The sequence below is a fragment of the Phalacrocorax aristotelis genome, chromosome 2 (assembly GCF_949628215.1).
Source record: "Phalacrocorax aristotelis chromosome 2, bGulAri2.1, whole genome shotgun sequence".
Lineage (NCBI taxonomy): Eukaryota > Metazoa > Chordata > Aves > Suliformes > Phalacrocoracidae > Phalacrocorax > Phalacrocorax aristotelis.
Window position 1 is genome coordinate 6643233 of NC_134277.1, and position 27403 is coordinate 6670635.

The 27403-nt window shown below is 39.4% G+C and overlaps 1 protein-coding gene across 1 annotated transcript in view; it reads left to right on the plus strand.

Moving 5' to 3' along the window:
• The first annotated feature begins 214 nt into the window (after positions 1-214).
• Positions 215-27403, plus strand: part of LOC142052361 (sodium channel protein type 5 subunit alpha-like) — a 176503-nt gene continuing 149314 nt past the window's right edge. Inside the window, exons 1-6 of the mRNA XM_075082263.1 lie at positions 215-527; positions 2260-2378; positions 7027-7116; positions 10493-10621; positions 15261-15352; positions 23536-23766. Of these exons, the coding sequence (XP_074938364.1) occupies positions 261-527; positions 2260-2378; positions 7027-7116; positions 10493-10621; positions 15261-15352; positions 23536-23766 (928 nt within the window). The 5' untranslated portion in view covers positions 215-260. The remainder of the gene's footprint in view (positions 528-2259; positions 2379-7026; positions 7117-10492; positions 10622-15260; positions 15353-23535; positions 23767-27403) is intronic.

Here is a 27403-nt window from a genome sequence, read left to right on the forward strand (position 1 = left end):
TTAGCACTGATCACGAATGAGTCCTAACTGAAATTACAATTCCAGTCATTTCTGTTTTCCTTGCTGTTCTGCTAATCCCATGAAAATAGATGAAGGGTCTCCTGATAATAAATAGCCTACAAGTTATTTGGGTTATTTTTTTCATTCTGATGGCTTTGTTCGTCTTGCTTTGCTCCTGTCACTAACCTGTGGTATTTTTTTGTTTCAGCCGTTTCCACTACTAGGAGTAAAGACCAGTAAAGACAAAGCAGGATGAAAAGATGGCTGACTTCTTGTTACCACCGGGTACTAACAGCTTCCACCGGTTCACGCCTGAATCCTTGGCTGCTATTGAGAAACGAATTGCGGAGAAGCTTGCAAGGAATGCAAAGCAGGAATACAGAGAGCAGCTGGGCGAAGAAGAGAAACCTCAGCCTCAGTTTGATTTGCAAGCTTGCAAGAAACTGCCTGATATCTATGGAACTGTTTCTCCAGAGCTCATTGGGGAGCCATTGGAGGACCTTGACCCTTTCTACAATGATCGTAAGGTGAGCACCAGCCATCCATCCTGCTTCTTTGCTTTTGCTAAAGCATAAACACCATCTCTGTTTTGAGGGCTCTGATTTTTATTTTTCTACAGCCAGTAAAAATATTTTTTTTTCCAGATTAAGGATCAGAGTTTTGGCATAAGCAGGCCTGCCAGAAAACATCTAAGCAGGAAAGCAAAGAGGGATAAAAAGCATAATTAAAATTTGGGTGTTTTCAGATAACTCTGAGCATGAATATACAGTATCTGAAAAGAGCAGAGCAATAGCTGAGTCAAATTAAGCCAGAGGTTTTTATCTACCCTATCTTGCCTTCTGCATGAGTCTTGACTCTTCACAGGTCTGTTTATCTCTTAAGCCCCTTAACGTTAAGGGCTTCTGGGTGACTTGAGTCTTGCGGTAGCACTCTGTGTAAGAGCATTAGGCACCTCCACAGCCATTCCTGGAGAGCAGCGGTTCTTTTCCTGCTGAGGGGTAGTTCAACTCCATTTAAGATGACCAAAATAGACCTGAAGTGAGATGTGAGTAGCATGTGCAATGCTGGCACTTTGCAGAAGGGTAAGCTGCATCCCAAAGCAAGCATCACCTGATGAGGAATCACGTGTAGGCTGGACCAAAGCCACAACAGTGCTTGCAGCTTCTGTCAAAAGGCTGTTGACAGCGGAGCTGGGCTAGTTGCTTACTACAGTTCGTTCCCCTTTCCAAACATTTCATAACACACGGGACAAAATAAGGCTCAGAAACGGGGTGTATTTTCAGGCAGCTTCCAGTTCTTTCAGGTACTGGATGTTCCTGATTTTGGGCTGCGATATTTCCTGTTAACAATACATGAATATGACCACAATGCTACTTCTATTAAAACTGTAGAAACAGGTGCAAGAACTACAGAATAAAAGTTAAATGGATAAATACAGATTACTTACCTGGAAGGACCAGAATTAATTTACCTTTTAAATTGCCTGCTATCTTCAGGCACAAGCAGCAGGATATAAATTTGCAATTTTAGTGTCATGAAGGTCTTAGACTCAAGGCAGGTGAGTTGCTTAGAGTTTATCTATTGGGTGTCCTGATCCTGTCTCTGAGGGAATATTAGTTCTTCTGTGCATGGCGGGGCATCTTCAGAGCTCTGTAAATTGGGCCAGCATCCAATTCACCTTTGCTTTGGACTTAAGATAACTCACAGTATCGGTTTGCTCCGCCCATAATAACCTGGGTACAATGACAATGCCTCAGTGCCAGGGTCAGATCCTGCTGTGGAGCTGTGCCTCATGCAGCTTCTTCCTTGGTAAGACCAAAAATATTGACTGAGAGCAAGAGAGTTCTCAAGGTAAAGAGGATGGAGTAACAACATAGTAAGGTTCCCGGCACCTGGGAAGAAGAGCATCATAAAAGTCCTTCCACCACATTTTAGTCTCCAGGTAATTTTTTATTTTTAAAGGCAATCCTGCTGTCTTCCCAGCCCTGTGGTGGACGTGGTGGCACAGGACCCTGTAAGGAGTGAAGGAGTAAAGGAGTGAAGGAGACAACTGGGACATTGCAATAGGACAAGCAACAGCCCTGCTGGGAGGGTCTTGGGCAAAACTCTCCCCTGAATGAAAAGGAATTTGGGGATCTCGGGAGGGAGTGGAGAAGAAGTACGGGATACTGGCAGGAATTGCCCAGTGGGATGTGGGCTGGGAAAAGCTGAGCATAAATGCAAATACTGAATGTTCTCATTTTCTATTTTGTTTTCCAGACATTTATAGTACTGAACAAAGGGAAGACAATCTTTCGATTTAGTGCCACTCCTGCCTTGTATATACTTAGTCCTTTCCATCCAATCAGAAGAGCAGCAATTAAAATTTTGGTACATTCATATCCTTTCTGTTGATTTCCCTTTTTGTGTATTTTATACGGGTTTTAAACACAGATGGATGGAAGTCAGAAACTATTTTATTTCATTAAGCTGTTTTAAATCTTTCATCTGAATTAGCTTGCACAAGCAGAAACACACTTGGATTTTTGCTTTGTTTCATTTTATATTGTTATGTGAGCTGTGAAAACAACTATATTATACTACTGGCATCAGATAATGTGAACTTCACTGGAGAGCCTGGTGAGTTTACTCAGGTTTAAAAGGTGTGAAGGGCCTGATCATGTTTAGTAAAGAGTCAGTGGAAGAAACTGGGTGTAGTACCTTAGGAAGGAAACCAGGAGGCACGCCCAGGGAAATCCACACTGACAGAGAGCTTCGCTATTGAGCAATTAAGCAACTTCTCTGATAAGAGTCTGTGAAACCATATGCATTTTGAACTGCCTCAGAACTGAATATTTTTGCTCTCCTGAAACAGAACATTTAATTTTTATTTTTATTTTATTGTTTATTGCAAAACTCCAGCTAGGAGTGAAAGCACAGGCTCACCTGCTGGACCTTTCAATGGAAAGGAGGTGCCCGATTTCCCCTAGTTCTAGTTCTGAACTCACACAAGACAGATATATATACATGTATGCAGCAGTTGGTTTTGGCTTGTTTTTTTTTTTTAAATGTGGCCACAGAAACATTATGTTCTGACAAAGTCACATGTCTGTGGAAGACCAAGCTTACCTAAATATTCAGCTGTGTGTGAACATTACTAAAAACACACCCTTTTTCATGAGTTGCCTGCTTTCTCTGCTGTGTGCATGGGAGACCTGGCAGTGATAATCCAAAGACTCCATATGCTGCTGTGATGATCATGTGATGTTTTAGTGATGGAAATCCCTCATCTGCAATGCCCATGTCCACCAGAGAGAACTAATAAATACTAAACAAGTAGCATCTTAGAATCATTGGCTTATTATCAAATTTTAGGGAGAAAACATAGGGTAAGAAACCTGATTCCCAGTGGTTGTCCATGCAGTGGGAAAAAAAAAGAAGTGAGAACATAGAGAATTCCTGCATCAGGCACTGATTTCTTTTCTGTCGATAAACCTTTCACATCAACCTGAAACACAAAGGCCAATTGACTGAAGAGGCAGTCAATATCCCAGGCAGAAAGGAGCCTGAATCGGCAAGTACTCAAGCAGATAATATCACAGACATGAATCTGGGAACCAGGTCTATTGTCTTGCATGAGTGTAATCAAGCAATCTTTATTTTCCCCATGGCAAAAGCCAAAAAAGAGCATTGGTGCCCTGTAACGTAAGTGTCTGAAGCACCTTCTTTAGTAGATGCCATATTTCCATTTCCAGTCGTTGACGGTGCCTTCAAGGCCAACAGTAGAACAGAATGGAGAGGACAGAATAAAATCATCCTATATAGAAGCTGTGGAGGTCACATTTCTTGGTTAAGCAGCTGTATATAGAGTTCTTACTCTGGGACTTCAGTCAGGATAGATCCTGTATGTTCACTGCTCATCCAGCCAAGCCTGATTAGTCTAGTCATTCAAAAATGCGCCCTCCAAGGGAAAAAAAAACATTCACAGCCTCCTAGTAATGTGAATTACTTCAATTAACAACATACCTCTAAACATCTAGGTATTTCTCCTCTTCCTCATAGTCTAGGAAGCCTCATGAAAGGACCATGGCCCAGACAGCTGCCCAGGACAAGGCCCTGGTCCATTTCTGTCACAAAGGACATGGGGAGTGTCTGCATCCCATCTATATCAAATGCAGAATAGAAGTATTGGATGAACCCTTTTGCCTTCTGCATCATTATTAGCTATTATTAACATCTTCATTTGCTCTCTCCACCTATTAATAAGATTAAACCACTGCTAACATTTCGTTGATGCCTTATGCTTAAAAAACTCTTCTTAGTGATTCTTGCCTGCAAGCCAAGGACTATTCTGTGATGTCCTTAGTTTCTCAAAGCAGTTTGCTGTTCTGTATCAAATCCAGAGCAATTACTATTCCTAGTTTTTCTAGGTATTATAGATATTTGCTCTCAGTTCGCCACTGATCCAGAATGGGGTTTGTGCCAAAATTACCTTCCTTCATGCTAGAATTGTAGATTCTGGCCCATTAAAAAAAATCTTCTTAAAGAATTTACAATCTTTGTTCATATTTTCTGCTTGCAACTTTTCTCCCCATCTAATTTTACACACTTTCCTCCGTAAGGGAAAATAAGACCTTGTGAAGCACCAATTATATGTACTATTGATTGGAACTAACCTTTGCTTGCACATATTATATGTAATTTGGCAATGATCACTTAGAGAGCCTCTAGTATTCAGTCTGCTAATTAACAATTATCCATCATAATGAAGTCTAGAATAGAAGTATGCTGTTTCGCTCAGTATCTTTGTGCTAGAAGATAAAATTTATAACTTTCGGAATCAGTTTGCTCAAAGCCTATTCTATAACTTCAAATTGGAAAGAATAGGTTTAATTTATCGCAGAAAGGATCCTGATGAGTAGCTTAGTGTATTTGGTTTGTGGTCCATAACAGAGTCCAACCCATACTTCTGGACGTGTTAGCCATGTCAACTCATAGATCAGTAGGTTTTCAACAATTGGAATTAATAGCAGTTCTAAGATAGGTGTCAGACAATAGTGCTGATATAGATTATCCCAATTTCATCTCCTTTCCTTTGTTCTTTCTGAGTAGATCATCACTGACTGTTTCTAATGCAAACAATTGCATTAGATTTCAGGAAGGAATGACAATTTTCATTCTGTGGGAATTTCTCTTTTCTCTTTCTTTTTAACGCAGACCCCTCACTTTACTGCATAACCAGCTGAAATGTGTCTTTCTTTTATGTTCTTTGTAGTTTTCAGCTTGGTCATGAAACTCTGTTTGAATTCATGGTGCATTTGACGTCACAAAGCTGACCCCTCACATTTTCAACCTGTGTTCTTTGGTATATTCTCTTTGGTGTTTCAGTGAGTAGCTGATGACACCTACATATAAGTGAGCATCTGGGAAAGCTGTTGGATTCAGCTTATGCCACAAGGAAACAGGGATGTATAAATCAGGGCACTGATCCTAAAATGGAAGGTTACAGAGGAATTTCCTTGCTTGGAATTCAATTGGATGATAGTGTTTGTGTGGCCTGGCCTGAAGATACCACTCTGTTTTACAATTATTTTTCATAACATTTCAGAGGATTTCACTGTATTTGAAAAATTAAACCAGCATTTTCTAGGCTAGCCGCCGCTTACAACCTAATTGTGTTAACCAGATAGACACAACTTTTAGAAATGTATCTCGGGCTGACTTGAGAAAATGGGACTGGATATCAGATATCCTTCCCAGTCCTTCAGCAGGAGGTGTCGGCCCCAGAAGTGGAAAATGTTTGTGAGATGAGCAGTCCCTTTGAGTTCAATTACTGCTTTCTGTGGTGGCGCTGGGGAATATGTGGGATGGTTACTGCCAATGCAACCTCGTAGTTGCTTATGCGGCCCATTGGAAAACGTTCCACTCTGTGTTCAGCAGAGATTTTGGTTCTGTGAAAGGACAATTTTCATGCAAACATCTCAGGACATGCCTTTGAAATTATGTTCTTTGATCACTATTCTTAAACAAAAAAAACAGTAAAGGGGTGAAACAGAAAAAAAAAACCTTTTTTTTCCTAAATAAGGCAAAAGAAGTTTACATTTGGATGCTACTGTTCTTCCTTGAGAAGAACTTCCTTCCCAGCCTACTGAGTTGTAGGCTGCTTTCCTTTGCCTTACCTTCTCTCCACTTAAACTCATTAGTTAAACTTTCTCCAGTAGCATGTGAGCTATTATTTATGCAGGAGAATCCCATCATTTTCTGTAACATTTTTACAGAAAGTGGCATGTGCTTTTAGGAGAACAGTTCAGTGAACTACGTTTTCAATTTCAGGAATTCGATTTAGGGTGCTCCTTTTCATATTTATGGCCTCAGCTTAGCAGCTAAGTGCATAGACTATTCACTTGGGAGGTTCATTTTAGCCTCCAATTAGGGAAACTGGTGCCTGAGCTGAGGCAGTCAGCTTTGCAGACCAAGACTGTATTTGCCAACCGGGTTTGCAGACCAAGCCTTAAAATTAGTGCTCTGAAACTCACATTAGCTTTAGGTGAAACTTTATACTGAAAGTGAGGCCTCAAGCCCATTAGAGAGATTAGAAAGACCAGATTTATTACTTGCCCTACTGCCTGAGAAATGTTTCAAGATGCAAAGTAAAATGGGAATTTGCAGGCACAGGTTTTTTCTGTAGATACTTAAATGAGACTAATCCCCCTTTTCATACAAAGTTGTGCACCTATGCATACTGTCATCTGACCGACACGGCTGTAAATCTGGGGTATTGTGTTTTGAAAAGACTGCTGACTCAGTACGTTTGTTTGCTGTATAATGTATGTGTAAAAGATGTAGGCAAAGGAAAAAAAAGCAGGGAAGATTCCCTTATTTTTTCTATGGTTATATAATTATTTGTTTCCTTATATACTTGCAAACAAATGTCTATAGTGCTTTTTAAGCATCTTGCAAATTGTGAGAGCTGTCACATCTTGTGTGAAATGACAAAAATTATGAATTCTTATAACATGTGTTGTTTTCCTTAATTTGCTTATTTACATTGTTCAGTATGTTTATTATGTGCACTATTTTAACTAATTGTGTGTTCATGGCACAATCAGAGACTCCGTCATGGAATAAATATGTTGAGTAAGTATCCTTGCTATTTTACAGCTGCCCTGTCCTTATCTTGACCTTCCTTTTCCACTTCCATTTTTTTTCCATCCTTTTCATCTTGTTTGCTATTATCTCATTTCTTTCCAGTAAAACTGACCATACTATTTGTCCTGACAAAATATTTTGCCAGGCGTTTGTTGCCTCTGAGAACTCCCTTAGTAAGTCAACTCCATTTGAAACTGGCCAGCCTTCCACAGTTCCCAATGCAAGAGATTTGATGGTTGGACACATTAAAACAGACTGATAGAGTTTAAGCTGAATTATTTCAGAAAATACTTCCTGGACATGCTTAGTTCTGTCCTTAAACTAAAACTTATTGGAAGCAAAAGTTTCTTTTGGACTGAGCGTGTCATGAGAAGCGTTCCCTTGTAATCGTTGGTAGGCAGACTTTATGAGCAAGCATAAAATTGTCTGGAACACTTTTATGGGGAATCCTGTCTTTTTAGCTTGTCAAACCTTCAGCAAAAATAGCAAAGATATCACATGAAGGTTTTATTGGTTGTTTGTTTTGGTTTTTGTTTTTCTTTTACATAATTTTAGGAGAGCCTTAATGGGCTTCAGAAAGCTTATTTCATTTCTTTAAGTTGCTTTAAAATACTCCTGTCAGAAAGAGATACCAGATGCACAAACTAATCAACCTACAGTGCATTAAACAATTATTTTGGCTCATTGAACCAATCGGAACACACTTTTTATTTTTGACTGACATATGATAAACACAGCCATCTGCTGTTCCGCAGCCTGGTGGTTGGTCTACTCAGGGGCTGTAAGAAAGACAGTAAAATGCCCTTATTTTAGGTCTCATATAATCATGCAGAGCACATCTTCTAGGCCATAAATTACTAATTATAGATAGCACTGAACCAAATATTTCATCCGATCACAATAACATCCTAATCCCAGGATGTTTCATGTATTTCTGTACAGTGTACTACCTTCAAGTGTGTCTGCGGCTTTCCTTTTCCACTGATACTGTCCTTTTCTTATTGAAAACTGTTATGCAGTACCATAGCCATGATGTGTTCAGCTGAAACATGGACATCTCATCCATGAGAGTCTAAATTTGGTCAGTGGGTCTACAGCTAGGAACTGGAACATGTTGGAGGAAAACATCAAAGTGCTTGTTGTGTCTTCCATAGGCAGGAAAATGTGGATGATGTTATCAGTGCATCAAGCAGGGCATGCAAGAAATGTAGAGCAGAAATGCAACTGGACCCATGGAGCATGGAGTAAATCCTTTCCATTCCATGTTTTCTCTTCTGCGTCCCCTCATACCTCTCAGCTTTTCCTCCTCAAATGCATAGAATGAAATCAAAGGCAAGTACTTTTGAAGAGCAAAATAACCCAATGAACTTTAATTCAAATCAATTAATATCAGATTTAGAAAAGATACATTTAATCCATTTTGTTCTGCTGTCCCAGACACTCACAGGGGATACAAGAGTGACCCTGTGCAAATATTTGTCCTATATCTTCCTTTCAAAAATTTTCCTTATTATTTTTTAAAAAGAAATCAATTCAACTTCTTCCAACTAAAAATTTTTTTAAAAAATCCTGACATCTGTTGTTAAAGGAGTTGTTCAGTTGCGGGAGGACTTTGCCCGATCCATTTAGAATTAGATGATGATTATACAATCAATTAAACCATCTGACATGCTGAATAAATACAAGTGCTTTATCATTTTAATGAGCTTATGTACCGTTAAGTATTTTTTTTAGTTCTTTGCATGTGTTTCCTGCATGTATTACTGAATACACATGCTTAAAGAGACTGTCACGTGGATGACCTATATTTGAAATACCAGAGCAACACTAAATAGGACCCATGAAAAACTGGATATAAGGTAATGGTCAGGTGTATGGTCAAAGAGGAGATATGAGAAATATTTTACACCTATTGTTGCACAAAAACAGTCCTGCTAATCTCCATTTTAAGATGAAGCATACTGAGGTTTTATAACATGTATCTAGCTTTACTGTGTGACATGATGGCAGGGGGGTGTGAGATTTGCCACTACCCATAGGTGTGCCCAGTTGCAGATCAGTGGAATACAACTAAGAGAAAACATTTCCTTTTTATGCACAATGAAGTTCTTCCTTATAATACCACCTTTAATTGCTTACACCATTTTTTTTTTAATCAAACAAGAATCCCAAATCTTATAAATTTTGTGTGTGTGATGGCACACATTATAGCTACTGATGTTTAGGGACTGAACAGAAAACTCAAGCTGATGTTTCCAGTGAAAGCCCTGAGCATCATGACTTACGAGTTTTTTTATGGGATTTTAGGTGTTTGATTGATTTTTTTAATAGGCATTGGTATCATCTGCAGTTGGAGTAAAGGGGTAGGGAATGCCAGTGGTGGATACTAAACATTTATTAATTTTATTAAGATATGGCCTAGAATACCTAGTCCCATTGAGCTAGATATCTCAGGTAGAAACATTAAAAAGGAGTTGTTGTATGCCCTGAAGTATGTCTCTGAAGGTAGGTAGAGCCGTGCATGAATACAGATCTGAATGTTATAAGTTAGATACATTACTGTCCTCCATGGAGAATTTGCTAAATTTTATTACAAGCATCATCTTTATTACAAAAGGTAAGATGTATGTTCTCTCCAAGATCATCACAGGCAAGAGGCTGTGGGTAATAAACAACTTACCTTACTAAGGGAAAAAAAACACCCTCATGTCTCTTGTAGTGTCAAGCAGGTCAAAATTACTACATATAGTATTTGGGTGGGAGTTGTTTTCCTCTTTTTCAGTGAGGGTATTCTGTTGTTGAATTCTGAGGGCTGGTGTGATTTACCATGGATAGTGACATACAAGAGAAGTTGCAGGAAGAATACGCTTTTTATCTAACAAAACCTAGTGGTGACATTTTTTAACCTGCCATCATTCAAAACGGCCTGGACAGGAAGAGATGAGAGGTATGAATGGAACAACCACCCTCCTCCAAATCAGACAAACAACAAGGAGGGTGGCATAATCCCTTCCTCTTTCAGTGGCGATTGCAGGCAGAGCGTCAAACGTCAATAGCACAGCTTAGTAGCATAGTATTCATGCCTGACTTAATGAGTGAGGATTCATCACGGTACACCCTGTGGTGAAAATTATCTTCCATCCTGTGGCCGTCATGAGTGCTTTCCCATTTCTTACATATTCCTTGGTCCACACATGAAGCTGCTCATACACAGCCCAGTGCTGCAGCCATGACTCATGAGCAGCCCCGACAAGATGGGCAGGAGTGTCTCATGTGAGCAGGATTGGGTTGAGCGTGCCTCTGCCGTTCCTGCCGTCTACCGCTTGCTAATGCTTTTGCTTATCTTGGCCGCTTTATTCCCCAGGTACACTTTCACTGGCATTTACACTTTTGAGTCATTGATAAAAATATTGGCAAGAGGATTTTGCATGACAGAATTCACTTTCCTTCGAGATCCATGGAACTGGCTGGATTTCAGTGTTATTGTTATGGCGTAAGTAGCACTCCTTTATATATTTCAAGAATAGAACTTTTAAAAAAATTGTCTGGCTGTTTTCTTTTTTCACTCAAATTATACTGAAAAAATGAAAAATTTATATCAGGATGGAGTTTGTTTTTCTGAGTGGTTTCAGATGAGGAAGTCAGAGGAATTCTTGATTCTGTTCTCTCAATTCACTAGACTAATTTGGAGAAAATATTTACGCTCTCTCTGCTCCACAGAGCGAACTGTTTGTAAAATATATATAATAATACTTGCCTACCTAATGTAGTTTTGGGAAGTTTCAGACCCCTGCATAGAAAGTGTTAGAAGTGTGACTGAATACCCATGTATTTAAATCTCTATTTATAATTTATCCATAACACCACAAAAGCTGTTTTTGTGTTCTTCACTTCACAAACCCTACTCATCCTGAAAGTAGTTACTATTTTACTACTATAGGGAATTAATTTAAAGGCCTCTGAAACTTGTTGTATATCTTGGGAACAGAAAGTTGGCCCCAACATGATATTGCCCTTCAGCTGTGTGCTTCCACCTAGACTATTAGAGTTCACTCAGGACATGTAGGGTTCTGGTGCTTTGAAGGAGCTGATGGATTTGTGGCATCTAGACAGCTAAAAATACACGGGGGTAGAGCCAACGCTCGCAGCGGACACAGTGTCAGCCCAAGCTCTGGCCAAAGGCAGATGTCTGACACTGCTGGTATCTCCAGCTGAGCTAGAAATCCAGATTTTCTTCATAGTCAAAGAAGAGAGAGCAGGACATGAAGAGAGCATGTCATCTTGAAGTGGAAGCTAGTAGAGATGCCCTGAAAGGCCCCATTTCCTAATCATAGAAGAATTTTATCTGATCTCCCTGGATTTTCTGCTTAATAAATCCTATATCACGTTCTGCTTTTAGTTTAGTTCTTGCTGCCTTTTTAAACCTCATAATTCACAGCCTCATAATTCACTGACATTTCAGCTGAACTCCTGGGCCCATGACATTCAAATGGAACCAAAATTGGTAAAAAATATTCGACCAAACTGAGTTCAAACACCAGTGAGGGCCACTGGATTTGGTAGTAAAACTCTAGCAGGCTGCAGGGATCAGGACTAATATTGTTAGCAGCATTTAGCAAAGGAACAGCATGAAGATGTGTAAAACTTATGTGGGCTTCATCAGGAAGACTCCCATTTATTTTAGTAAGCTTTGGATCAAAGCCAGCCCTAGGCCAGACCCCGGTATCTGTTACTACATTCCTATGGATTTGGCTGAACTGACATCTGGCCATCGTGATAAGCTTTTTAAAAAGAAAGACAACGCAGATGGGGAGGAGCTTTTGGAGGTCAGCACACACGAGGTATTTTTCTCAGCTGAACTTTTCCCCAAGCAGTGCTAAGTGCAATTCTCCTGCAACATTTAGAGGTAGGACAGAACAACACAAAGTGTCACCAGCCTGCTTTCCTGTCCATCAGACACGTGAGCTTGTTTGCAGATGTCTGAATTCAACACAACATGGACACCTTTTGTGCACGGGTTCCCTCTATTCTACGAGGAAGGAGGGGTTTGACAGTGAGGCAGAAAGGGGCAGAGGAAAGGACAAGATGAGCCGCAGCTTGCAGCCTCGGCAATGCGTCTGCTTCCCCTCATCTCTCGGCTTGAGCAGAGGTTGGGGCATCACGCCCGGCTCTGCAGAACCCCTCTGGGATCATCTCACTTGCTGTCACTGAAATTCAAGTCTGAACGGTCAGGGTGGGACAAGGTCTGGATTAAATTTAAGGGAAAAAGCCCCTTAAATTCTGTCCACATTATCTCTGGGTGTCTGGGGCCTAGGGAGCTGGAAAGACGGGAAGGTTTGCACAGACCTTGAGGTGGACAGTTGCCCAGAGGTGATTCACTCCCTGCAGGTAGGAACTAAGGTTTGGTTCCCAGAGGCTTGCACGTCTTTTTGCTTTTCCCATTCTTCTAGACTTGAACAGCCACTTAGTGGTCCAGCCCAAGGATTCATTAAAACTTCCTTAAGTCTTATTGAACGAGAGTCTTGCTTGTCTGTGCTTTCTTTCCTAGCTACATTTCAATTTTCTTTCCAAATGATATTTCATCTCTTAGCTAGAAGATCCCTAAAACAGGGGGGCCTACAACTGTGAAAAATCAAGCTTCTGGACATCAAATTATAGCAATGGCCGCGCTCTTCAGAACTGCCCTCCATTCCTATTGTTTCTTACTTTAAGGCATATTATATTAACATTTTTAGAATAAAAAATATAATTGGTATTCTGGAACAGAAAAGAAATAGAAAAATGTTTCCTTGAACCCATAGGGCACAGTGAGAGTTAAAAGTGACTGCAGCATTACATTCATACGTACAACGAAACTTCCTTCCCAAGTATGCAAGCAGTAGATAGTTGGGAGTGTTGGAAAATGGACTGCATTTTGATATGATTTATCCTTCATATAAAACCAATTTGTGAGTAATTTAAAGTAAGGCAGGTAACACTGGTGGTGTCTTTGCTTGTAGGTAGTGTGATGCTAGAGGTATATTTCTGTACCTGGAAACAAAGATGGCATGAGGGTTCAAAATGGGAAGGCCTGATGAGGGGCCATGAGATCTAGATGGGCCAAGGGTTTTGAGCTAATAGAAAATCTGATTCTTTCAGTGGTGGGTGTTATAGTGAAATGACCATCACTTGCTTTACAGTTATTGCAAAACAACTTCTTGCAAAATAACTTCTTACCTCTTCTTTTGGCCAGAAAAAGCACATATTGAGTCATGCAGAGTAGTGTTAAATGCACCCTAGAGAGTAAGAGGTGCCGCAGGTCTCCAGGGCTTTTCTCCCACCCTGTGCTAACAGACACAGCCATGGCTTGTGACCCTCTGGGGAGCCATGGGTGGGTTCAGGGGAAATTATGAAACTGCTCCTGCTTAGATCATTCTTTCCCAGACAAGCAAGTACTTCCCAGAACAGGTGAGGGAGAGGCAGCTGTAACTCTGGTTTGAAAAGTGTCCTGCCAAAAGCTTAAAGACAATAAGGAATTCCCTGGCTAACAGGAAAATTCGGGATGGGAGTTCCAGTTGCTTCTTGCTCCCTGATACAGAGAAACTGGCCTGCTGCAATTTCATCCAAGAAATAGATGAAATAAATCTTAATTAACTATTGTGAACAACAGCAGTAATATTTGCTTCATATGCTTGTTCACATATTAATAATGTGTTTTTATAAATCTCTGGTCAGCAAAACCATATTCCCCTGCTATCGCTTCTCCCCAAATGATTTTGTTCCACCCTTGCATGCTGTAGAAGAGTTTGGGAGAGAAGCACTGGGTAAACCTGGGTAGGAATTACCAAACAGGTAAATCTTTGCCTGGATTCCCCTTTGAGATTATGAAAAGGAGAAGTGATATTGCTCTTCCATGTTTTAATCTGGATTAGTAGATACGGAGAGGATGCTCTGTCCTCCCCAGAGGCCTTTGCACAAAGCCCACTTAAGCAGGCTTTGTAAAATAACCAGGTGAGTTTTTTCCTTAACATGTAAAAACAAATGCCTCAAAGAAGTAGAATATGTAAATGAAACTTAATAGAAGTTTAACAGTGAACTTAAAGGGTCTAAGAGTTCTTTTGTTCTGAAGATACAGTGGTCACTGTGCTTTTACTGTATACTGACTTGGAGGAAATGATTTTGAACAACACTGATGAAACCAAACTTACTCCATAACTGACCCTCCTGGGAGCATTTTGCTCAGATGGGGCATGGGTCTCTGTGATGCCCAAAATAGGCACAGCATTGAAGACTGGGATTGGTATTTTAATCATAAATAGTTTTTAGTAGGATTGCAATTACATTCATTCAAAATCCATCTTCCTGAAGCCAAAGGGCATGGATTTGATGTACAAAACAAAATAAAGTTTTAAACATCTCTTGAAACCAACATCTGCTTTAGCACAGAGTACAGCATCTTAAAACAAATAACCCACCAGAAACATTTGCGCTGATATTTTCCCGTGTTGTCCTATATGTAGTTTGAAAAAGCTATTTTGTGAAAAACATTTGGGTATTTGAAGCTATGATTTTTTTAAAGAGCAGCAAAATAACTCTTAATGCTTCCTGTAACATAAAGAATTTTTATTAAACTACATGATGGTAAGATCTTTAAAGTACTTATTGCTGAACAGCATGATAACAAAGTTCACCCAGTCATTTTAAAGAATTGATGCCTATTAGATAAATTTAACAGTTCAAGAAACATTTGCAGTAATGTGTGCTATGACAAACCTGGGACAAATGGCATCAAAGAACAGCCTGAAAAGTGGATGCACCTCTCATTCAGCTGCGTTCACTCCCGTTATGTATGAATGCATTCTTCATTCAGACAAGTCTCATACTCTATTGTATAATTCCAAATAACTGTGACTTAATTCTACAGGTATGTAGGAGAATTTGTGAATGTAGGCAGTGTTTCACCTCTTCGGACTTTCAGGGTATTGAGAGCTTTAAAAACTATTTCAGTAATCCCAGGTAAGAAGCCCTGATCCTTACGTTTTGGCTCTCAGCTACAAGTGATTCTTTCTCTGTCTCTCTTTGTCCCTTTGACTGTTGTTTTTTTTTTTGCTGGTGTTTTGTCATTGTCTGTGTGTGACTTTCCCTTGTTACAGATACATAACTGAATTTGTGGACCTGGGCAATGTCTCAGCCTTACGAACGTTCAGAGTACTGCGGGCGCTGAAAACAATCTCAGTCATTTCAGGTGAAAATCAGGTTAAACACTCCGGCTGCAGTTAAAGCCTACATGCCATTTCCAGTAGTAAACACAGTAATTACAACCGACTTAACCATAGATACTGATCGGGAAATGGAGGAATGTAGGGAATGTGACCTGTCAATAGAATACATTTTTCATATGTTTTCCAATACAGTTTTTGTGGGCAGAAGGAGTTAGAGTGCTTCCAAAATTACAGACCTCACTAAAGTGAACGCTGCTGTAAGAATGGCAGTATGCAGTGGCTCGTGAATCACGTACACAAAGTACTCATTCATGAACCATACGAAAATGGCAATGAAAGACTTTTAAAGTCTTCAGATATTGATTTTTAAAAATGGAAGGTTAATGACCTCAAAATGCATATTCATATTTAAGAGCACATCAATAGAGGAATTTAAATCTGTGCTATGAGCTGAGGTTTCAGGTCTGCCGGCATAGATAGCCTAATTTGTCGTGGTGTTTATCCATTTGCATGTGAGAGAAACACTGTTTAAATTTTGGACCCTGAAGGGATCAGAAAATGTTTCATTATTGATTTTGGTAGATACAGCATTTCACCAACACACATGTTCTCACATTTTAAAGGATATGGTTCCTCCCCACCCCCACCCCCTCCCCCCAAAAAAAACCCAAAAGAAAATCAGTGTTTTACTACAGATCTGGTAGTGAAAGAAGCTCTTTTTTTCATAGCTTTTTAGCTAGTCTATTACTCTTTGTTAAAATAATAAATAATGTGTGCTATTAAGTAATTTATGCAGAGATGAGTCCACTGAGGACCAACCGTATGACAATACTTTCTTGCCAAGCATTATCTATGGACAGGTCTCATTCAGCCTCAGTGTTTAACATCTCCAACCTGCATGACAAGGTAGACAAGATAGCAAAAACCATGCATGGTAAATCCTATCGGTGATAATCCTGAACAGATGTTGGCAATTACATGTCAAAAATATTCAAAACATGGAGAGAACTGCTCAGATTCTCACGGACAGCTCTTTAAGGTTAGAAAGGCTTTTCCATCCATCATATTATGCACATCTACTCTATAATATAAATCTAAACAAATTCTGTGGTGTAAACTGTTAGGCACAGCACTTACATAGAGTATAAGCTAGAAACGGGAAATCTGGAATTTAGGTGTTAAGGAAACAAATGTATGGGCCTAGGGCTCATTCCAATGTTACAGTAATGAAAATCAGTAAAATTATTGAAAAAACAAGGTACTTTTCATTGAAAGTGTATGCTAAAATACAGCTTTTAAATAATACTTTAAGACGTTTAGGTCTGGTATTCCTTTAATTCAGTTCCTGTATTATTTTTTTTTCTTCAAGTTTAAAACGGTTAAGTTAAGTTTAAATCCATTAGCAGAGAGGTTTTGTTACATTTTCTCTAACTGGATTTACACTGAGAAAGGATTTTTTTTCTTGGGAAACAGAAAGTTGAGCACAGATTTACAGATTGTGTGGGATAGTGATGGCTACTCAGAAAGAAAACTGGAGTTTCCTAAATTCCTTTGCTATCGGTTTGAAGACTAATGTGGAGGGACAGCCATCTCCAGGGGACACCTTTCCCTTTCCATCTTGTCTCAAGCTTGAGCCTTTTCAGAGCAGAGCCCGTCAATTTTGCTGAGTTTTATACATAACAATTTTCTGCTGTTCTTTATCAGAGACGGAGCAGAAGCTTGGTTTACATCAAATGATAAATTTTGGCTGGTTTTTTTCGTGGGAGAAAAGGAGTATTGAGATTCAGAAAAACTTTATTAAAAATATACCAAAGCCCTCCAGTGATATTAAAACCAGAGTCATTCCATTTGTTGGTTAATAGAAAAAAAAACCCAAACCAATGAGGAGTATTATTTATTAGAGTAATACATAATAACTCACATTCTCTTTTTTTCTTTCTGACTGATTATTTGATTATTTTTTTGATAACTGCATTTTTAGGTACAAGTAACTAAATCATTTGCTGACATAACTGCATGAAGATATGCTAATAGAATATCTGGCCTTAGATTTTATTGTCAAGATTACCTGTGCCCTGGGTATGTTTAAATTAAAGATGTGGAGAGCTACAAATTGCCAGGGAACAGCTAGCTGCCTGTAAAACACAGCTAAGTTTTGGTTTTTATTTAATGTTGGCAGGTAATTTCAGAGGAGTTGGTTCATTTTTTAGTTAGACACATATATTTTAAAAGGAATTTTGGGCATATGCTGTGTTTATTTGGAGATCAGTATGAGTTTTTAGTGATAACATAGGCTTATGCTGAGATGAAATATTTTTCCACAATAGGCTTAAAAATGAAAAGATGGTGAACATCAATATCTTACATGAGATTTTTTTTTACTGATAGAAAGATGAGGAGAAGATTGTTATTTTTGCTTCCTCTTCTACATCTTAGGTGAAGAACGCTGAGATGCATTCTCCTTTGCAAATATCTAAGCTTTTCCTCAATAAAATTGATCACACTTTTTCATCAGGTAGTTATGTTTGCACAAACATACTTGGACTCAACAAGCTCAGTGAAATTGTTTACCGAAAGTAACAGGCCAAGTCCTCCGTGGTGTAAGGCTTCTATCCAGCAAAGCACTTAGAGATGTGTTTTCAAAGGCATTCTGCTTCACTTGAAATCAATGAGTTTCACTATTGACTCCTGAGGGAGTCAGTAAAGCTAACAATTATTGCTTTTAAAAATCTCACCTACATTTAATGCCTTGCTCTAAGTGTGCAAGCAGGCACAGGGACATTTAGGGGACACAGGCTCACAAGACTCAAAAAGATGTCCCAAACTCTCAGAGTCCATTCCCCTGGCCTAAGGCTGCTTTTAGGATAGCTCAGACCTGGCCTGATATTTATTGCCTGACTTGTTCCAACAGTCCTTCAAAGGTGAAGGTCTCATGAGCCTCCTGAGAAGTCTGTTCCTGCACCCCATCATTTTCACCGTTAGATCTGCCCTGGGAGGACAGGTTTACATCCAGATTCAGCAACCGAAATATTAACATCTACCAGCAAGCCGTGTGCTTCCCACTCACTGGAGAGCTGGGGCTCAGTTTTGTTGCTATCAGGCCAGGATGTCCTGCTCCCCAGGGCCATGGTTCACCTGCAGGCCCTGTCTCTGAATCCAGACCCCCATCCAGCCTCACTTATTCTTGGTGCGTTATCAGCTCATTGGTTTTCACCCTACAGCCACTGCGTAGGACATCAGGTCAGTGCCTTACCCTCTGTGGCAGCCCTTAAAATGCTGGAGGACCTTCATGGATCCCCTCAAGTTTCCCTTTCCTGGACTAAACACACCCATTTCTTTCTGTTTTCCAGTTGCCCATGATATCGAGAGAAAACAAGCTTTGTAGAGTAGCTATGTATCTGTTTATGCCGACTTATTAAAAGGAAAAAGTATTGAATTTCTTCATATATCCCTTATGTTCAGGTGCTTAGAAATGGATAACATTTTCTCTATGGGAGCGTAAAACCTTTAACTCTCAGTGATTTTATTTATTAATTAGTGGCTTGCACATTGCCATGGCAACTGCATTCATTCGTTTTCAATCTAGATAAGAACCACGGTCAGCAGCAGAACGACCCACTGAAGTTACTCATTTGTCTCCCATTACTAGTGTTTATCCAAGGCCCAATGTACTCAATAGAAACCTTTCCCATGACAACAGAGGGTCTCAAATCATAGTTTATCTGCATGGAAATCACCAATGTTTTTTGATAACTACTAACAGAGGTAATGTAAATCCCTGAGGTAAACCTTTCTATGTCTCCTCATCAAAAGCCTGCAAAATGCAGGCCATCAGCATCATTGTCACCAGAATTTTGTAAAGTCTCTGTATCCAGCTCCACTACTCTTTCTGGAACAGGCGTGTACATCACGGACATCTCACATAAAATGACAGGATACCGGCAAAAGGTGACCTCATAGAAAATTGGGCCAAGGCACTTTGGGGCCTGATCCAGCTCCCATTTAAGTTAGTGTGAGTCTAAAGGCTATAAATAGGCTGTGAATGTTATCCAGTACTTTACTGATAGCCAGAACAGAGCTTGGAGCACAAAAATTAAGGCCGTGTGGAGGAGACTGACCCCTGTTCGCTGCTTCAATCTCATTGAAGTCCTTCTGCAGAGAGATAAATGTTGTTCTGCTGGTGGGTAAATCACTTAACTCGCGAAGTAACTATCCCAGAAGTGAGAAATGCATGACATATTTGCGTTTTCCTTGGAGACTGGCCTGATAGTCACATTTCCATGCAAAGATGGTCTAGAGAAATGCTGACAACCATTCAAGTTTGCCAACATGCTGTTAAACTCTTTGCGGCCCCACGTGTCAGTGGCTAACGGCAGAATACATTCATCAGGAGCAAACTCTTTGCTCCCTACATGCCCATGACTCACGCAGACATTTATAAGGCACACACGTATCCCCAGGAGGAGCAGGCTAAGGTGAGGACAATCATGGTGCAAGTCACACTCTTTTTTGTCTTTGCTTTTTCTCCCTGCTCGTTTCCAGACTGTGCATGAAAGCATCTGATGTTCTGTAGGTGATTGCCAACATCTGGTATGGATGTCATACTGAATTATGCTAATACTTTCTCACATCTCGTAGGAGGAATGGATGGTGTTGTGGGATCTTGCCATTTCTCATTGTTTGGTGTTGCTTGCATTTCCTATGGTTTCTGATTTGCATTTGAAAACTGATTATTTGATTAACCTCTGAATGTGTTAACTTCTACCTGCATTAACAGGAATGTTTGAGCCAAATCCCTCTTGCTTTCTGCAGATGTCAGGCTGCCTATACAGCCCTCATTCAACTGATTCTGGATCTCGTGGTTTTGTTCATGTCACGCAAGCAGGATTTGGCCCAGAAGTGTGGAAAGAAATCAGTGGTTCAGGAAAAGCCTGTATCGATTACTCCACAGGGAGTAATCTATGGACCCATTGTCATTTATGGGTGTAGCTGTTACTCAGCTTTGGATCAGATCCTCAGTTTTTGCTGCATGCTGCCTGGTTTGATGTTTGACTTGCAAGAATTAAGTAAATGTCTTTAATGCCCCATAAATAGTATCTTCTATTAAGCTATATTGCAGTGCTCTCATTGGCACTATTTCAAAGGAGGATTATTTATCGAGAAGATTTAACAGTGCTCTAAATTTGAACGTATCTAGCATTGTTTTTGCAAAACATGGATTGATTCAAAGAAATGCAGAGCACCTACAAGACGTTCTGGGGGTCCTTATTTCCCCTCAGCCCTTCCATTTATGAGGCACAGAAAGTTTAAATGAATGGTGATTTAAACACTTTGCTTAGCAGTGAGTTATGCCAAGCAACTTGATGGATGCTACTTAATTTTCTGGGCAAATTTTGTTTTTAAAGGGTGAGAAAAAACCAGATAGATTGTAAGCATACCAATCCCCAAATGGTTTTCCTGGAAAGTTTAAACAAAGGTCCAGGAGGCAGAGTACAAGTTATTTTTAAATGATCTTTAATTACAGAAATTGTATTACTAAAGCATTTTCTTCTTAAACTGATCAGAAGCCTGTACGCTAGTAAAACAAAACAAAACAAAACAAAAAAATAAAAGAAAAAGAAAAAGAAAAAGAAAGTAAAGCAGAAAGCCCTCTCATAAAGAAATTATTTGATACCTGCACGGAATGAACTTGTAAAACTGATAGTATAGGATTACTATTCTATTTAAAACCCCAGTAAGTAAACTGAGAAAAACATGTTTCCTGAAATGACCTTGAAATTAACAATACTGGGGCCTGATTTCCGAAACAGATAGTCTTTATTAGTGATTAGAATTTTGTAGGTCTTGTTTCCTAATATTATCGCTATTCACGTTAGGACTCCCATTGTTCTTGCCCATGTGAGTAAGATTAATTACTGTACTTAGATGATACAAATGCAGCCTCCAAGCTTGTATTTGTATTACAAACAAACAAATGTGCTGCAGGGATTCTACAGAGGGTACCAAATTAAAAGAATTTGTGGTTTGGCTTTTTTCCCTTTTTTAAGACTCAGTTTGTATTTGGACTTCCCAAGTTTCACCAGCTTCAGTGAAGGAACATCTGTTCATTCAAAGGACAGCCAATGATGAGAAACATCAAAGACATTTCACAGAACTTCAATAAAATATTTCAGAATATTAGATAAAATAAACAAATATTCTAGTGCATCTACAAGTCATACTTCTTCTTCCCTGCCTCACTACTTGTTTAAGACCTGCCTATCTTAAAGTTTTTCTATTCTTAATACTGGATAAGAGCGAGACCCCAGGAAGTGCTTCAGAATTCAGCTACGACTAAAACTAGTTTCACCTCAGGTATGAAGTTCACCCAAGACTAGATTATCAGAAGAGGTATGCTTTTTATTTAGGCATCAAAATAGGTAGCCAAATCTACAGATGGATTCAAAAGGTCAAAGGTGGCCTTTTTCTAGGTACCTGAATAGAACTGACCTCATTTGTAAAATCTCTTTCTGGTGAGGAGTGCAGATAGCATGAAAATCCAGCTTTTACCTAATGTTCTTACTGCAATACTTTTTGCTTTATTTTTGGGTAGAGCAGGGAGCTGTCTGACCTCTCCCTCTTTACCATGCCACAAACTAGCTTTAAAGAGGCAAAGAATGAATTTAGTGGAGAAAGAGGTCTACCCACACCTGATGGGTCAGTCCCTTTTGGTTAAATGGCTGTTTTATAGATGTTACTGTCATTCACAGGTTACCTGGAGGCAAATAACCTGTGCAGGAGTGGAATATTTTAGGCTGCTGGACACAGGGACTGCTGGGCCTGATGGTCATTGTAGCAGCTCATCCTCCTTTGAGAAACTATGAATTCACCTTCCTTTAACCACAGAATTTTAAGCAAGACCAAAACCCATTTTGCCTTCCTATGAGTCCTCAAGTACATTTTCATATTATTTTAAATTATACAGCACTAGCTCAAACTTTGTGGCTGCCAAACTCTTGGGGTGGAATTCTAGGGAACTGAGATTTAATGTGTATGATCATATTCAGTGAGCAAATCAACATGCTTCTGAGTATTGCCCAGGAGAATTCCTCCTGTTTCCTCTTTGCATTTTCTTTTTAACATTTAACTCAATTTCTCTTACTGCTGCCATACTGGGGACACTGATTATCAGAAACACTGATTACTACTTATCGAGTATTAATTAACTATAAATAGGAAAGAAACAGCAAAATTGTTACCATTGTGCAGCTGATATTAACGTCCAACTACAGCACACAAGTTTAGAAGAAGGGTCTTTTTTAAAAGAGTGGTTCTTGTCGTATTCATGAAATATTCAATCAGCTCGAATAGCGCTGATCTCCAGGAACAGTTCAAAAGCAAACAATATATTTTGAGAAAACAGTATAATTATTTATATCAGTATATTTATAGAATAATAAACTAAAGCTAGTGTTACCGGGTGAAATAACACAGGAGAAGCTAATTTTTGTGATCCAAGCCTTTGGTGTTTGTAATATGATGATTTATCTACATTGGCAGTGTATTATGAAATTATTAACTTCACCCAGGTATTGTTGGAGCCTCAGGTTGTTTACTCAAATAGTCTCCACTGGGTTTATTTGATTGCCCATATTATTTGGTTTCTAATCCCAAATTCTTGTTGTCTTAAGCAAATTAATTGAAGGCATAGGAATTATTCATAAGAGGACAGTGAGCTGGATTTGGCACTAAAATGTGTAAAATAATCAGGGAATAAAGAACATTTCCATACCTCTTCATCGGTTTATGTGAGGGATAAAGTTATCAGAAACACCTGAGTGATTTAAACCTAATTCACATTCTCAAAATTCAGTGGGATTTAGACTTTACAGCCTTTACTGCAGCTCTATGAAAATATAAAAGACATTCTGTATCTTCTTTATCCATTAATATTTTTGTATCTCACTGTTCCTCCATCCAGTTCTTTCCCTCCATTTTTAAATCAGTGTTTGTGTGAGAGTAATGCCAAGGCTTTTGTCCAGACAAAAATAGGCCAAACTACACATTCTTGGTGATCACCTGTCTCTTGTTTCTGCCATCCAGTTACAAAAATGTAGTAGAAACCCTTCCGATTTTCCCTTCATGGAGCTTTTCATCATGAAAAGCAGCTATCTGCAGACATGTTTCAGCCTCTCAGTCTATAAACTCTTGGCTTTTATCTCCCTAGGACTGAAGACCATTGTAGGGGCACTTATCCAGTCTGTTAAGAAACTTGCTGATGTGATGATCCTGACCGTTTTCTGCTTGAGTGTCTTTGCCCTCATAGGCCTCCAGCTCTTCATGGGCAACCTGCGACACAAGTGTGTCAGGGACTACACCAAGTTTAACTCCACCAATGGCACGTTGTACGTGGATGGTAGGATGTGGAATACCTCAGAGGAATTTCTTAGTGATCCAGGTAAGCGCTTCTTCACCCTGTTGTCTGGTTGTTGGTTGTTAGTTTTTATTATTATTATATTGACCAAAATCTACATGTGAATCAGCAAATGCAGAATTATGTGACTACTGGCTCTTCATAATGTTGATGTCATTTCAAAAGATCTAGGTAGCTTTTTTTTGATCTCTGTGGTGTCTTCACAGTCCATGCTGAGAGTATTTCTGGTGCTTTCCTATGATACAAACTAAGGTACTTGTTGCATTGTTGATGATTTTCACAGTTTTAGGGTGTCTCATGATATTTTTCTTAAGCTCCCTCTCCTGGAATTAAGCAATCACATGAAAATTTCAACCCTGTGTGGGGGTCTAGTTTGCACAATGTTTCTGTAAGACAGTTTATAGCTCTTGCATTTTCTAGCAAAACTTCAACATTTGAATTAAGTCTCAGAAAAATCAAAAAGTGAAGCAGAGCAATTCAGTATTTATTAAACTGAAAAATCCCAAGAGCATTTTTTTTTAAGGAAATATTATGCTATTAGGGACCAAACTCATTATCTGGGTTGGGCCATCTTGCAGTATCTGGTGCTCTGATGTTTATTTTCAAAAGGTTTGTTTTGTAGGCCAAAGCAATTTTTAATACCCTGTAGTCCTATACATTGAATTACAATGAAATAGGTTCACTGAACTAATTTATTAACATTTTTAAAAAGTAAGCATTTCATGTAAATAAACTTCAGAATGTAAACAAGTGTGTTGCTGCTCCAAATCCCTCTGAGTCACCGGAGGACCCACACCAATTGCGATGGACTTGGACTCACACCTAGAACAATTCAGTGATGCTCTTGAGGGCAGGAAGCAGCCACACTGATGTGCATTGCAAGGAACTTAGGACCAGTGACCTTTGGTATTTTGTTTATTTTATAGAGAAGAATGAATGTCATAGACAACTCATGAACTATAAATCTGATTGGGAAGAAGTGACATAGGATCATGGGGTGCCTCTGCTGTGACTATGTGGACCCTTCAGTCCTATATCTCCAGCCTTCTGCACTATAAAAAACCCATGCCCGACTCCCAGAAGTTGCCTGACTTGATCCAGGACCCTGTTGAATGCCTGGCACAAGGTTGCCTCCAGCTCCTGCTGGCTTCTTAGCATTGTACACGTCTTCAGCCAGGCTACATGGTCCAGGGACTGGGCCAAGGGCAGTCCCACCATTCCCCACTGGTGACTTCTGGCCTTTCTGCTCAGTTCCTCTCCCTGCAGTCTGAGCAGCCCTGGAAGCAGTGGTGTTAGAAGGGTTTCATTCAAGGAGTAAAAAGCTCAACATTGGTGTCTTTAATGCATGATGGGGTTGATACAGCATTAAGGAAGGGCAGCTCATGAAGCTCTGGCTGAATGAGGGCAATCTTCAGGACTAACCCCGACCATCAGGTTACGTGTCCTCTCAGTGTTGCCCCCTTGTCAGCTGAAAGGGGAAAGAGCTCTGTACCAGAGCTAAAGACCCACACTGGACCTACGTTGGCCGGTGATGAGCCTGTTGACATGTTTGCCTACCCATGGTCTCTGTACTTCTAGCCTGGAGATGAGTCCTCATGGAGCTAGTAAAGATACTTCTGCACCTGTGGTCACCTGTGGTGGATTAAGGCACTTCATGGCTCCTCCACCCACAGATAACTGACAGCTGTGTGAGGTGCTGCTCTCCCTCTCTCATAGAGGCATTGAGAGATAAAATAGCGATGGCTGGAAATATAAAGGCCTGCAGTAAAGGTGAAAGGATGAAATGGAGCTGTGAAGATAGTCTGGCTTGCTGGAAGCAGCAGTAGGGGTAAGTGTACCACTGGAGAGTCTCTATAAAAATATAGTTAATGTCAGGACCAGCTGCAACACTGCTTTAAATGGGAGGAATTGTACAGCTGCTCCAGCATACCGCGAGCAAGTTTATTTGTGTAGTCCTGATTGGGGGGGGGAAGATGCTCCCATAAATCCATTTAGTAAATCCAGCAATGGTTAATAAGGTCATGAAAATATACTTGTTATCACTAAGGGAGATTTACCTATTACAAAGATAATCAACCTGGTTAGATAATGGATTAAAGTGACTTAAAGTTTGAGCATGTAGTATTAATAGTAAGTAATAATGAATATCAATGAATGTTTTCATAATATCTGAAAATAAAGGCATGGTGCATTATGGCAAACAACCATCAGTTATGGTGGATGGAAAAAAATTATTTAAATAGTTGAAGTGTTGAGTCAGTGCAGTAGGCCACTGAAGAGCTAGAAGAAAAGTAGATTTACAGGAAAAATGTACTGACCGCTGAATAAGAATAATGAAGTGTTCCCTGAAATTCTGGAGGAGGTGGCTTAGGTATTAGGCTAGGGAGAACAATATTAAGTAGGATTTTCATTTAATGTTGACTACTGCACTAAAGCAATTCAGAAATGGAAGGACTGGCTCATTTTGTAGCTAGATGGGATAGTGCTTTATATTTCATTTTGCATAAGTATTATGGTGAAATGAAGTGACTGTTTAACAGAGTAGTACTGACCACAATTTAATAACAGTCCAAATTTCAAGTACTGCAGGGAATTAAGCAATATATACCGCTAGATTAAAGTGTAGGCAGTCCAAATTAGATAAAAAGAGGAATATATTAAGAAACAGAGTAGTGTCAGTGTTTATTCTGAAGAAGAACTAGAGAAGAAAACTAGGCAACATATTCAGATAGTAGAGTTCACTCAAAGGGAGCACAGACAATTACAAAATCTCTTTGGAGACTTCAAAATTAACGTGGCTGAGTCAGTTTGGAGCAGGGATACTAATCTGAAAAACAGAAACCTAAAGTACTGACAGAGATTCATAGTAATACTTTAAAAACTAAAAAAAAAAAAGATGTAAAGGAGTGAAAAACACTTAAAAATTGGGAAAATTAATTGTTAATTCTGTTCATCAAGACACCAAAATAGATAATCAAAATGAGGTAGTATGCCAGTTCTGCTCTTCTTGGAGAGAAAAAGTTTGCTTTAGACTCTGAGAGAATTTTATTGTTTTAAAGGACAGCAGGAAGCCTCTGAAATGGTATCAGTCTCCTCTTGTGCCTCTGAACCTTTTTTGCATGAATGGAAAAACAAGAACGAGTAGAACCCCATAAAAGGGTAATACAATGAAGAACTGCCTGGTGCTGCAGAGGAAATAACTGAGAGGCTTAGTCATGATGTGCAAAGAAAGATAAGAACTTGGTTTTCAGTCTTTCTGAGCCTTTTTTTAGTTTCAAATAACTGTGTGCCACAGGCACTTGGTACAGGAGACATTTTGGTTTTGTAGAAGGCCTGCAATAGCTTCAGCTCTGCTTTTTCATTCAAAACAGACTTGGTATATGGACTAAATTGTATCCTCTTCCTTAGTTCCTTTCAGTCCTAGGTAGGAAATTTTTTCTCATCTGTCTTCTCAATTCTCTTTCTTTTTATTTTATAGGTGGGGAAAAAAGTAGGTTTATAATCTTTGCTTGTATCATCATTGGCTTAAACACAATTATGTGGCAACATTTGATTTTTTTCAGCTGATTCTTGAGGAAATACTCACCATGGCCCCAGGTTCAGGACCTCCTTCCCTTAGCTACACACTCAAGACCTACATGTACTTTCCTACTCTACCACT